General features: G+C 41.0%; 1 protein-coding gene across 4 annotated transcripts in view; it reads left to right on the top strand.

Moving 5' to 3' along the window:
• Positions 1-13,642, top strand: part of LOC101162065 (B-cell linker protein) — a 28,612-nt gene extending 14,970 nt beyond the window's left edge. For 2 of the 4 annotated variants that reach the window (XM_011484027.3, XM_020709252.2), the window contains 24 exons: positions 531-596; positions 1,000-1,046; positions 2,810-2,850; positions 3,352-3,460; positions 3,643-3,746; positions 3,820-3,892; positions 7,330-7,355; positions 7,432-7,460; positions 10,326-10,385; positions 10,510-10,537; positions 10,615-10,675; positions 10,752-10,812; positions 11,199-11,258; positions 11,383-11,410; positions 11,488-11,548; positions 11,625-11,685; positions 11,773-11,800; positions 11,917-11,947; positions 12,061-12,118; positions 12,213-12,241; positions 12,322-12,377; positions 12,449-12,541; positions 12,614-12,769; positions 13,174-13,642. In XM_011484027.3, the coding sequence (XP_011482329.1) occupies positions 531-596; positions 1,000-1,046; positions 2,810-2,850; positions 3,352-3,460; positions 3,643-3,746; positions 3,820-3,892; positions 7,330-7,355; positions 7,432-7,460; positions 10,326-10,385; positions 10,510-10,537; positions 10,615-10,675; positions 10,752-10,812; positions 11,199-11,258; positions 11,383-11,410; positions 11,488-11,548; positions 11,625-11,685; positions 11,773-11,800; positions 11,917-11,947; positions 12,061-12,118; positions 12,213-12,241; positions 12,322-12,377; positions 12,449-12,541; positions 12,614-12,769; positions 13,174-13,290 (1,483 nt within the window). In that variant the 3' untranslated portion in view covers positions 13,291-13,642. Of the gene's footprint in view, positions 1-141; positions 345-530; positions 597-999; positions 1,047-2,809; positions 2,851-3,351; positions 3,461-3,642; positions 3,747-3,819; positions 3,893-7,329; positions 7,356-7,431; positions 7,461-10,325; positions 10,386-10,509; positions 10,538-10,614; positions 10,676-10,751; positions 10,813-11,198; positions 11,259-11,382; positions 11,411-11,487; positions 11,549-11,624; positions 11,686-11,772; positions 11,801-11,916; positions 11,948-12,060; positions 12,119-12,212; positions 12,242-12,321; positions 12,378-12,448; positions 12,542-12,613; positions 12,770-13,173 lie in introns of those variants that run through there. The other 2 variants (XM_011484028.3, XM_020709253.1) reach the window with 2 other exon arrangements.
• Positions 13,643-13,648: the final 6 nt, after the last annotated feature.

The raw sequence follows: 13,648 nt of genomic DNA on the forward strand, positions 1-13,648 counted from the left end.
AAAATCCTTCATTTGGTGTTTCCTTTAAGCCTGAATAGGTTTGTGCAGCTGGTCACATGGAGTTGAGGCAGGAGCTAAAGAAAAAACAAAAACGAGTCCCATGATTCAACCATGATGTAGTCAAAAATGAGAAGTGATTTTTTTTTTTGGTTCAGGCAGAATGACCGCCCTCACTTCTTGAAGTCAAACTCACACAGCAGGTTTCATTTGCATTTCTGTCACTAATCTGGCCGTGTGGCCCAAATGAACGAGAAGAACAGCAGCAGAACATCTAAAAGCCTGAGGTTAGACAGAAACATGGAGGCATTGAGTAAACTGGCTGCTCCTGCCACTGAAAAGATCCGGTAAGATCGTATTTTTCCTGTTTCCTTCACGAATGCTGTGCGTCTTCACAGCCGGAGACGTTTTCTTTGAACTACATTTACATCAACTGCATTTACAGAAAATTCAAAGACAATGAGGAAAAGTCACACAAACACAGTAAGTAACCTGTTCAAATCTGAAGCTGACTTTCTGTGTTGTGTTTTCAGGCAGCTTCAGAAGATGGTCCAAGACATTAGGAAAAACGATGGCAGCCTGCTGGATAAACTTAGAAGGTAAGATTCCGTGATAAAACATAAACGCCACGTTCTTCTGTAGGTTCCAGAGAACATCTGTTGACACGTTTGGCTCCACGCATCACTGCAGAAAGTCAATTCCTCTTTCTCAGCCATTGGAATAAGACAGCGCGAGTATCGAGTCAGAAATAACCTAGACAGATGTCTGATCCCTCACCTTCCACTCTTGACATGAATTATTTAACGCACTGAAGGTGTGAGACTGACAACATTTTCATTCTCGTTTTTTTTTTTTTTTAGCAAAGCAATCACATTAGATTCTTAAAGGTAGCTTAATTCTTGCTGACACTAAGTTTCCTAAAAGTTGTCATCTTTTTATTGAGATATTTTTGCTGCTGTGAGCATTTTAAACAAAACCTTTTTTTCTGTTTTGACATAAAAGGCTGAAAAACAAGCCGCTCCCGAACCTGCCTGCAAAAGACTACAAAGGTGAGACGTTTCTGCAGTTAAAGCTGCAGTTCCACATGAACGCAGTTTCTTCAAAACGTTTGTCCAAACATTTAACACGGCTTTAACTCAAGACGGTCTGAAACTTTAGGATGTTTGACTCTTTACAAGGTCATACCTCCCAACAGGCCGGTCACTCATTGGGCCCTAGGGGTGCTTGAGCACCTGCCCTTTTTGCCTCGTATTCAAAAGTGCCCTCTTTTTTTATTGACATAAATAATCTTCTGGTAAAGATACCAGAAAAACGTGGCTGTAAACCCCCCGGTATTCTATCGAACCCATTTTCTTGTAACCCGGCAGTTCTGATCTGCCGCTTCTGTCTTTGCAGCTCCGCTCGGACTCAGAGCCAAAGATCTATATTAGTCAAGGAATCCCTTTTCACTTTAGCCAGACGTCTGAGCGGCGCATCAATTCAACACAGAGCAGATCGTGACGGGACAGGAAGTTGTGTACTAAGTTCCAAATAAAACACAGAGGGAATTTTTAAGAAAATTTGAAGCTCATAGCTTCCTCACGTCGGGTCTGACACTAAATGTACTTGTTTAACGTATTATTTTCTGATTAGATTTGCCTTCTTTAAACTCTGTATTATTCAGTTTCACAATCTTCTGGATAAAAATCTTTCCAATCACATCAAAAGCCTGTGTTTGGGGGAAAAGATGCAAAAGAGAATTTAGCTGACATTGAATCACAACACAGAACAAGTTGGATACAACTGTCAGGAACTGGAGATGTAGGAACCAAAATGCAGAAAACTGGGCTTGGAGGCAGAAACGTAACGACTTAATAAATACATTTAAACGGGACAAAAACTGTGGAGAAATAAAAAAAAAACAGATGACCTTACAATGTAGAACTGAAAACCAGACACTGAAGACAATGAACAGGAATGAAGACAGCTGTGGATGATTAACATAAACCCGGACTGACTGACAGGACAGAACACGACCAAAAACCCTGAAACCTGGACTAAACTGCAGAATCCTCACAGCAACAGAATGAAAATAACATTAAATATTAAAGATTCCTGCATTCTAGGGATAAAAGTTGTAGGATGTTTATGTTTAAAATAAAACCATTTGTGTTAAACTTGATCCATGTTGATTCTGCCTGCAGCACATAAATAACCTCCAGTGTTTTATCGCTTTGATGGCTTCCAAGTCTATGATAAAGTGAACAAATTCATTTTGACAATTTTTAAAAATGACAATTGCATTTGTCTCACCTACACGGATCACATAGCTGTTTAGTTATTTATTAGTAGTTTACCTAGTTTCTGTATTGTTTAAAGAACTAAAAAGTATTTTTGCTGCCGTGTTCCCTTCCCCTCCCCCTCTGAAATCCTCTGCCTGTCCCTGACCCAAATGTTACCTTTGTCTGGGAAAACAAAGACGCTGCAAAGGGCTCACTTCATGAAAGTACTGATAAAGTTTTGATTTACGTTTTACTCCCTTCACTACATGGTTGAGAGGTCTTCTGCTTTCTTTGCATTTTCAGTTGATAGCACACTTCTGCAAACTAGTCTCAGTGCTAAAAAAAAGAGGCACCTCAGTGATTCAGCTGCTTCAAATCAGTCTGAAACCTTTTTTCTACAATAATGTCTTCAGTCTCTTTTGTCGCCGCTTCCATTTTTGTAGTAGGTTTTTCAAATCCTGAATTGAAACATTTCAGACATTCAAGGACCGTTCTCATGCATGTTTTTCCAATTTGTCTCTAAAAATATCTTTGTATTGCTATGTATGCAGATGAGTTCAGGGATGGCAATCAAATGCATGATCCAGACTATGTAAGTATTTTCAAAATCTGCTTTCTGAGCCAATGAGCTACATCCGATTTCCTTCACTACTCACTATGTATAGTGCCTTTGCCATTGTGTAAAAAAATCCAGTGCCCTAGAAATCTCCCAGAATTCTCTGCAAAAAACCAGTGTGCATCAATGCTCACTAGATTGGGGATTATAGCCCACAATGCATTTGAATAAGTTTTGCAAAGAAAAATGTATTTTAATTTATTTTTTTCAAGGAACCATCAACGTTTTCATTATCAGAACACAGTAGATTCATAACTAGCTGTCATAAAATTCTTGTATTAAGCAGGTTTGTGAAAACGGTGACGTCATATTTGCTGTTTAAAAGAAAATAGTGAGCATGGTGTCCGATTGCTTTTAAAATCCAGGGCACCACGTAGTCCGGCACTATATAGTTTTTTAGTAGTTCAGGATTACAGAAGGAGTTCGGATTTAGCCAATATCTATTCTTTCTGAGCTTATAAAGCGTGTTGTTGCCAGGACAACGGCTCGTACGTGGATCTACCTGATGATGATAATTATGAACCTCCTCCAAGTCACAGAGCGTTAATCCCACCTCCAGCTACCTTACCAAGGGGAGAATATATCGGTTAGTCCATTCATCTGAATGTGCATGTCGTCATTCTTTTTCAAATGTAACAGATTCTTTTTGATGAGGCAAAACCTAACAGTCATGCTCCTAAACAAAAGACGCACTTCACTGAAGGCGTCAAGTCTTCCCTTCATGTAAATATTTGATGTCCCATTTCGGTTTCTCCGTCTTCTTTTCAGACAACTTGCAAAACCCACCAAGCCGACCACCGAGGACCCCCATCAGGCCAAGCAAGCTCTCCCAACAGTTGCCCCCTGAGCCCATAATTCACAGTGTTGATGAAGTGAAGCAACTTTTTTTAACCCACATTTTGGCCTAGTCAGACCTCATGTAAGTAACTGGATTTTTCTTTTAAGGATACGTATATCGATCCAGATGCCAGTAATGAAGAGGACAACTACGTCAAACCAGAGAGGAGCCAAACTTGTGGTATGACACTTTGAACAATCGCATCAGACAGTAATACTGTAGATAACATGTTGAGAAAAAATGCAAAAACTCTAACGGAATATTGGAATAAGAAGATCTTTTTTGGGATTTTATGTTTCTGTACTGACAGACAAACATGGTGCCAGTGTGTCCAGCTGACTGTCACCATGTTTTTATGTGCTGCTAATTCCACTCGTCACTGAAAACTGTTAACCCTTTAAAAAGTCACCAAACGTTACTAGAACTTCAACCATTTGTGGCTTTGTACTTTGCTGGTCTTTGGTACGAGTCCTACCACCACGTCATGTAAAAGTACCCCTCACGGGGAAATTGGTGACCAACTGGTGAGGCTAAAAGCCTTTGCCCTTCTCCAAACCAAAGATCGTCCTGGAGTTTTGGCTTTTGCTCTACCATATCAGGTCATTGTAGGTGTTTCATTCTGTTCAGTTTAACAGAAGTGACAGTTGAAATCCCTGTACTTCCGTACAGTAATTTAAAATACAATAACATCAGCTGTTGGTGTTACACTTTTACTTCCCCCCCAGAAAAAACATTGGAAACAATCCTATCATTTCATTTTCATTACATCCGACAAAACTTTGGCAGGTCACAGTTTTCAAAATGCAGGTTTAAACTATACCAGACAAATGTACCATCTTCTTATCTGGCATGCACAACTAAACAATATACAGAACATGAATTATAAACCTCAAACGTTTATAGCAAAATGATGTAACTTATGCAATCTAGCACATTCCCCCTTTCTTTTCAAAAGTCACATTTTAAAGATCAACAAAGTCATTGTGAATATTATTTGAGGTAACCCAACTGGTTCTTCGAGTGGCTGGGTGGATCACCCTGCGGCCTGACTTGGCAGTTACCACATAGATATGTCAGTAACTGATGGTGGTAAAGGAAATTAGACGAAGAGTCAGAATGAGGAACAGAAATTTAAATGCAATTTGCTTACTGTGCTGGAGTTAAGCAAGGATGTGGCACCGAAAACACAGCACTGTGAACCCTAAAGGAAGAACAACAGTTAGAAAACTGAGGGATGACTATCAGAAAAATATGGAGTAAAGCCTTAGTCCCAACTGCCCTTACAGGAGGACTTGGGCTGAAATATGGGAAAATCTGTACGGGGCACACAGGTTACCCGCATGTAATTTCAAGGTCGTAGACGACTCGGCTAGCACACAGGGCGAAAATGTCCATGCACATTTTTTATTACGGGCATGCTGCCAGTGACAGGTCGCAATGAACACTTAAGCAACACGCAAGGGTAAATAAGGGGGAAGTAGGTGAGATTCAGGTGTGTCGTACCCCCTCAAATTGTACACACTGTGCAAGGGGCCTGTTTTTGACATATGTGCATGCTCCCTGCACGCCCATTTCACAGTTCTTGTATGCAGGTAGACTGTTAAAATTGAGTAAATTCTACAGTGTTGTTTGCGTTGGCATTGTATAGGCGTCCTACAAGCGCTTACACATCACCTGAACACATGCGTGCACCATTTGAGCATGTCAGTGAGGAGCCAATACTCGCACTTACTTACGACTAGAGGGTGGCGTACACTGTACGACATCATCCCCCGTCAGTCATAAGTGCGTTTAGTTTACAATTTCTTTACAAATAATTCAAGACATACTTACCGCACGCACGACAGATCTCCATGTCCTCAGCTGTTTGGATGTATATTTCTGTGTTGTGAAGCAGACCTTTCATATTCTTAGTACCGGTTTGGAGTGTGTCAAGTGGTGTCAAGAAGAATGCGTGTTCTGGTGTTTAGAAATGTCTGGGCAGGACTTGTACCTAGGTGCTGACTTGGTGTGTTACGATAGTCTAGTATTGTCAGAAGTGACAGTGCAGTTTTTACAGCTATTTCTGATTGCAATCCAGTGAGGATGTTCTGTGTTCACATTCCCACAAAACCACTATAGCTGCAACATTCAGGAGCCAGTCTCTGAAATTCCTGTGACCCATTATCTGAAACCATAACATCTGGAAACCCTTGTCTTGTCTTCATCTTTTCGATGGTGATAAAACTCGAGGTGTTTGGTGGATTATTAAACTGGAGCGGTAATCCAGATATATTAGATGGTTTTTGTCGTTGTAACAAAACAAATCCACTCCTACTTTGGACCCTGGTCCATAGCAGAGACGTGTGGTCAGGGGAGGCAGATAAAGCAGTGCCTCACCTGTCATAATCCTCACCTCCCATCACAAATGCTAATAATACCAAAAATGTGTTGTCTAATCTCTACTAAAAGGCATTCTTTATGTATTTTTCATTCTCAAAATCCCGTATCTTGTGTACTTCCTATTCAACTACAGTGCAGGCTGTGAGATGAGCCTCACTGCAGATTGCCCAATTCCATGCAATCCGGGCGGATTGCGTGCCTTTAGTTTGTTCAGCGTATTTGCTAAAATGCTTTTATACTTTGTAAACCTTTTTATTACATGTCCTCACTTTCCATTAGATAGTTATTGTGTTTTATATTTGTCTGTTGTTTATTTGGTGTTCAGATCTGACATAAAGCTGAAAGACAGAAAGTGACGCAGGCAGAGAGACGAAGAGGGCGTTCATAAACTCACGTTTGTTCTTCAGCTGTGTAATATTCAAAAGCCGTCCTTATTTTCTTTTGTTTCGACTGACCGACGGATGAAATGTAATTTTAAAAAGTCGGACTTTCACTGAAATGTAAAGTAATAAATAGTCGATGATCAATGGTGGACCAACACTTCTGCAGTGAGACTGAGAGACTAAGGGAAGATAAGGAGGAATTTTACGCTCAGGTCACTGAGATTATTGACTAGAAGGACAGATAAATGGGCTTTGTGTACAAGGAAAGGGTAGACAAGGGTGTGTGTTAGATTTCCAATGCTATAGGATGGCAGTAGCATCTCTCTTCTTGTTGTTTTGGGTTATTATAAGTATTTTAAACTTCAGGAAAAGTCTGCTGCAATTTGACCAGAAGTGCTGGTATTGAACTTCTTTTCTATTTTTCATTCAAATCTGGAATTAGTGACTCTACATGGCCACAAAACTGACAACAATTTACATAGTTTTGACTAAATATCCAGACATGAGAACTTTCCTCCCTGGATGGAGGCAAGGGGTCTCCTTGAATTTAACCCTTGTGCTATCTTAGATGACCCCACCCTTACATTGACGTGTTCTCCCTACCATGACAAAGGTGGATAAAGGTGGAAAGGTTTCATGTAATCCATGGACACCAGTGAAGATCACAAATCATTGAAGAAAAAAGGTTCAGAGCACTGTCTAGTGGGTCTAGATGACCCAACTCCCAATGTTGAAGTGCCTAGGATAGCACAAGGGTTAAAATAGTGGCTATGGAAGAACATGATAGAAATGTCTGGGGACACATACATGCCTTTTGCTGCACCTTTAATGAAAATGTTCATTGTTTTTCAGACTTTTTTGAGCCTTTTGACAAACAGGTAGGCTCTTAAGTCATTCAAACTCTACACCTGAACACACAGTGTGCGGAACTGACCATTGCATTCAACTTTACAGGAAAAGTCTTTCAGCCTTCCAACAAGCAGGTCAGTTGGAGTTCTTTTTTCTTATCAAGACATCTTAAAAGTAAAGATTTGATACGAAAAATATGAAAAATTTGAATATAAGTTTGGATTTATCATTTAGATTAGTGGAAACGGGGCATTTTGGCTGAAATCGACATCACAAAATGCACAATTTATTAATTGCTTCTGAAAAAAGGAGAAAAAATCAAGCAGTGGATGAAATCTATCAGAATAGGACTCAGCCAGTTATGTACGGTGAGGTTGATGGCTGGTGAGGCACCGACTCCTCTGCAGTCAGATTTACAATGAAAGAACTGAATATTTCAGGATTCATCCAACAGCAGGAAACAGCTTATAAAATACACACAAGAACATATTTTTCCAACAGAGAATATTTCTTTTATAAACATGGATAGAACACTCTTCTTCATATGTACTGTAAACAAATTAAAGTATACAGATCTGTTCAGCACACATTTGACCCTCAGTAACTATTTCTGGTATTTTTCCAACTTCAAATTGTGGTGCTTTAATCAGTGCTATCAAATGTTGTCTGTAAAAATGATCATAAAAATAAAAGAAATGATGTTACTTAACTTTTTTATACTCACGCCCATGTTATTTTTAAAAAACAAACAATGGAAAACATGTTTGGCCTTACTTTTTGAGTACCTGCACCGATCCTTCTCCACAAAAAGCTCAATGATCTGTTGGAAAATTTTCCTTTTTTTCCTTTAGTTTATGAGTTTCTCCCTCTCAATGGAGACAGACGTCCTCGGTCTGTTCTGTTTCTACGGCGCCAGTGTAGCTACAAAGCAGCTGTCAGCTCACATCTGCCCCTGCTGGTGAGGCTTGCTTAACCTAAAGCCTTTTCTGCGGGTCTACAGCAGTGTTTTCAGCGCACTGTTACTCTGCTCTCTGTTAACATATATTAGCCGCGTTTACATGGGCAAAAGTAATCGGAATGAACGCCTGATCGGAAAGAAAATGCGTCATCGAAACACGCCGTTCGGAATACTCTGCCCCGGTCAGACTCGTTCGGATCAGAATTTCTTTCTGATCGAGATAGGTGGGTTATACCGATCATTTATCCGATCGTGGAGCATGTAAACGGTCATTCCGATCGTGTGTCACTGCTGCTCTGGTTTACATCATGCATAGATGGTGTTTCGCTGACAGAAAGGTTTGGAGCGCAAACGCGACCAACCAGCTGCTCTGCGGCCGCCCCGTGAAAAGCGCCCCTCTCTCTCACCCCTCACAAGGGAGATGCGGGGCAGGAGCGCTTCGTGCCCCCCACGCTCACTCGGTCCACTGGAGTGAGCAGAGGAGCCGGTTTAATAATTTTGTGTCTGATGGGGGGAGGATGCTTTGTTACGTGTGCGTTTTGTTGTTTTGTTATGTGTGGGAAAATTCAGACTGCGAGCGGTCCTGCCGCTCTGGGTTAGCTGCTGCAGGACTCAGGAGAGCCGCCAGCTCACACGGCTTTGGGGCGGTCTGTCTGTGTGAACTTTTCAGAGCAGAACTAAATGTCGTTCAGTCCTTAGAAACTGTTCAAACAATCACGTGGATTTGTGTTTCTAGTTGTGTCCCGAATAAAAAAATAAAGGCAGATGTTATTCCCACACATTTACGTGCAGCCAAGATGCTGATTGCTGCGTTTCTCGCATGGTCCTGGATTTTGTGTCCATGATCAGGCTAATCATGTTGTTAGCCCGTGTTAGCCTGTCCTAACCCTTCTTCCAGCTTAATTCTTCCACAAAAAAGCACTGACCACACAAATAAAACGATGAGCGAACAGGCGCTTCATAATATTCATGACATTAAAAAAAGCACGTTTGGAAGATTGTCTCGTATTACGGAGCTGCTGCACATGCTGTCTGTCTGTGGCAGCGGTTTGTTTACAACGGGACCTAGTTTCTCATCCGGGTGATTTTACACTACTGCGCATGCCCAAATCATTCCGAAAGTGTGAGCCATGGGAACGTTTGTTCTAATCGGAAAAAGGTTTTCTGTGCCCATGTGCACGGGGGAATTTTAACCCGACCATTGATCCGATCAAGTCCTGCAGTCAAACACGAGACGAATTGCTTCAGAGCCTCACCCAGAGTTTCAGCTCAGTTTGTGATCACGCAACACTCAAATTTGGCGATTTTAACCTCAGAAACTGTGGAAAATGTGTTGAGTTGACTGATAATTAATATTTGACACAGATCAGTGGAAAACAATATTTACGTGATTTACCTTTGTTGATTTTACCACGATTATGACAGGTGGGCACAGCGTCACCTGACCGCACGTCACTGGACTCAGCGTATTTTTGAAAAGCACATTATTCCAAGGACTGGGTTTCACACAAACCCTTTATCATTGGTTGAAAATGTTGGTACAAAAAGACTAGATACGAAAACAGAAACCACAACAGCCAATAAAAACAAGGAGTTTTTGAAGAGACTTCTATAATCTGTATTATTGCTTTTTGCTATTGATTTTTCAATTTCTGAGATTTTATGAAGCTACATGTCCTTATAAGGAGGTAAAAGAATAGTAGAATTGAATTTACTGTTTTTCAATCAACAAATTATTCTCTTCAGGAAAATAGCATCAACTTAATATTGATCATGTCTCTGTTTAGGAAATATTGATGCTTTAAGACCCCACAGTATGTATGGTGACAACACATAGAAAAGAAATAAAAAAGTGGCAACTATAGCCCAGTTTGTCTAAAAAACCTAACTTTAAAATGATTCATCCTAAAAAAAAAGCTCTTGGTTTTTTTTAAATTATCTGCAAAACGTTCCAACCATATAGAACAGATTCACCAGAGGAAGCCAGAAATGGCAAAAAACGACTATACCATGCATGACTCAAGATTCAACTGTCTTCCAGGCTGTGTCCACCTGTTCAGACCAAACTGTCTTTCAGTTTACCCCCCAAACCCAGCACCAGGTAGGACAGAAACCTTTCCAAAGGGTCCTGAGACTACAGAACTTTGTGGTTTTCTGTCAGACACTCCCAGCAATCCTGAGAAATGTGCTGTAGAACTAAACATTTACTCACTTACTTTCTGCAGGTCAAACACCAAGAGATTTTCCGCTGATGTAAGTGACAACAGAGAACACACTTGGTTTAAAAATGATGATCTTTTGCCACTCACACCCCGTTTGCACTTTACCAGGACGAAAGGCCCACACATGACTACGAGGAGGAAAATTATGAAGTCTGTGATATAAATAAAGGTGAGCATTCTGTGGAGAACTGCGCCATCTAATGGACAACCAAAAACGATTTCAGGTTAAATGTGTGCTTCTTTAGGTTTCAGAGATCAACACGCAGGTGACCTTCCGCCTGCCCCACCCAAACCTCCACCCAAGGAGTAAGCCTGAATATTTCATGTCCTTATAAGGAGGTCAAAGAATAGTAGAATTGAATTTACTGTATTTCAATCAACAAATTATTCTCTTCAGGAAAATAGCATCAACTTAATATTGATCATGTCTCTGTTTAGGAAATATTGATGCTTTAAGACTCCACAGTATGTATGGTGACAACACATAGAAAAGAAATAAAAAAGTGGCAACTAAAACCCAGTTTGTCTAAAAACACTAACTTTAAAATGATTCATCCTAAAAAAAAGCTCTTGGTTTTTTTTTTAATTATCTGCAAAACGTTCCAACCATATAGAACAGATTCACCAGAGGAAGCCAGAAATGGCAAAAAACGACTATACCATGCATGACTCAAGATTCAACTGTCTTCCAGGCTGTGTCCACCTGTTCAGACCAAACTGTCTTTCAGTTTACCCCCCAAACCCAGCACCAGGTAGGACAGAAACCTTTCCAAAGGGTCCTGAGACTACAGAACTTTGTGGTTTTCTGTCAGACACTCCCAGCAATCCTGAGAAATGTGCTGTAGAACTAAACATTTACTCACTTACTTTCTGCAGGTCAAACACCAAGAGATTTTCCGCTGATGTAAGTGACAACAGAGAACACACTTGGTTTAAAAATGATGATCTTTTGCCACTCACACCCCGTTTGCACTTTACCAGGACGAAAGGCCCACACATGACTACGAGGAGGAAAATTATGAAGTCTGTGATATAAATAAAGGTGAGCATTCTGTGGAGAACTGCGCCATCTAATGGACAACCAAAAACGATTTCAGGTTAAATGTGTGCTTCTTTAGGTTTCAGAGATCAACATGCAGGTGACATTCCGCCTGCCCCACCCAAACCCCCACCCAAGGAGTAGGCCTGACTCATTCTCATGTTTCGCCAATAACACCCACTTTTGATAACAACTTTCCTTCTGATTTTTTTGTCTTTGTTTATTAGAAGAGTACCACAATCACCCTTACAGTCGGTAGGAGTGCTTTCTCAATAAATATTCGTTCACAGAATACCAACTTTTCATCACCGTGTCACATGATCAAGAAGGGATTTCTGATATTAAAACCCTGGTTGTGATTCTTATTGCAGAGACCAGAGTTCAAATCGAGAGAATTTGAAAGTAAGTCAGTTTATTGGTTCTGTGCTTTCACCAATAAAGTGGTAAATATTTACAGTAGAAGCCCTAAAGCAGCTGCAGAACTGTTTTCCTTTTGTGGTTTGTGCATTTCAAAGGCAGCAAGCCCAGCAAGCCCGAGAAGCAGTTATCTTCCCTGTCCTTCAAACGACCAAAGTGAGGCTTCCTGCTCCACACTACACATTTCTGAAGCAAAACACAAAGTCACATAAGTCTGGGTTTGTGCTTTAACTGGATCTTTTTTCTTTAGGGCTCCTCTTCCACAGTTCAACTCTCTAAGTCAGTATGTCTTTGAAGCAACAATGAGTGCAAAAATCCTCCTCATCAAAGTGAAGCGACTAAAATCGTGTTTGTTTCAGAGCCCCCTGAGAGAGGAAGCCCCCCAGTGGACAACGGCTCAGTGGATCAAGACAAGGTTTGCTTTCGCAACACAATGTAAAAAAATTAAATCTTCACGTTTTTAAAATTTGTGATGTGTACTTGAAGACATGTCAGGATGCAGACGTCTGTAACAAAGCCTGGTACGCCTCTGCATGCGACCGCAGGACTGCAGACGAGGCTCTGATGCGCTTTAACAAAGTGAGGATGGAAATGTTGATTTCCCCGTTAGCCGTTAGCTGCCGGATCTGAGCAGGACTGTCTCTGTTTCAGGACGGGGCCTTCATGGTGAGAAAGAGCTCCGGCCACGATGCTCAGCAACCGTACACCCTAGTGGTGTTCTACAAGGGCCGAGTGTACAACATCCCCATCCGCTTCATGCCAAACACACAGCAGTTTGCTCTGGGGAGGGAGAAGAGAGGAGAGGAGGTCTGATCTGAGCGCTTTCATACTAATTACAGAACAAGGCACTTTGTGCGCGATGTTTCCTGTGCGTGGGATGGGAATAAACTTAAAAAAGGTTTTTATTATCACAGACGTGTTATGAAGTATAGAGAAATATGTTGAGCTGCAAACATTCAAAAGTGTATATCTTGATATTAATGTACATTTTTGATATAATAATCCCAGCCCATGGATTCAAGTGTGTGTTGTTTGAACACTTTTCTTTACAATGATTGTTTCAATTGGGAAATGACAGTGAGTAAGGCTGTTTGGGTGATAATGTGTCTATCCTTTTACTGCTAATCCTAACAGCCACTTCAAGTTAAAAAAGACTTTTTATCTAAAAAAAACTTGAAGAATTGACTGTAAATGTCTCTTTTTCCCTCCAGTTCTTCAGCAGTGTGTCCAGCATCATCGAGAACCACCAGAAGAACCCTCTTGTGCTGATCGACGCGCAGAGCAACTCCAAGGATACCACCAAGCTCTGCTTCCCTGTGAAGCCATGAAAGTCCTTTCTGACTGTCGTCAGGCAACATCCATGAGCTCCCGGCTGCATCTGCCGGCTGCGCTGCCGTCTACGCTGCAGACGCTGGGCCCCTGCTGTCGGCTGCAGCTACAATTGGCCCCCAACCGAACAGAGAAGGCCGCTTTGTGTCAAGCTTCCATCCATCGAGCCAAAGAGGAAAAATCCTAAATGTCATGTGTTCAGCACAACCAACTAAAATGATGCACTGAATACAAAACGATGTGATTGCATATTACAAATATGAATGTTCATGTTTCCCTTTAATAAACAGCAGCATGTGAGGTGTATGAATTTAAGAATGAAATAAAAACGTGTGTTCAGAGTTGAAACAAGATCAG

Source organism: Oryzias latipes, chromosome 15 (genome assembly GCF_002234675.1).
Source record: "Oryzias latipes chromosome 15, ASM223467v1".
In the NCBI taxonomy this organism is placed as follows: Eukaryota; Metazoa; Chordata; class Actinopteri; order Beloniformes; family Adrianichthyidae; genus Oryzias; species Oryzias latipes.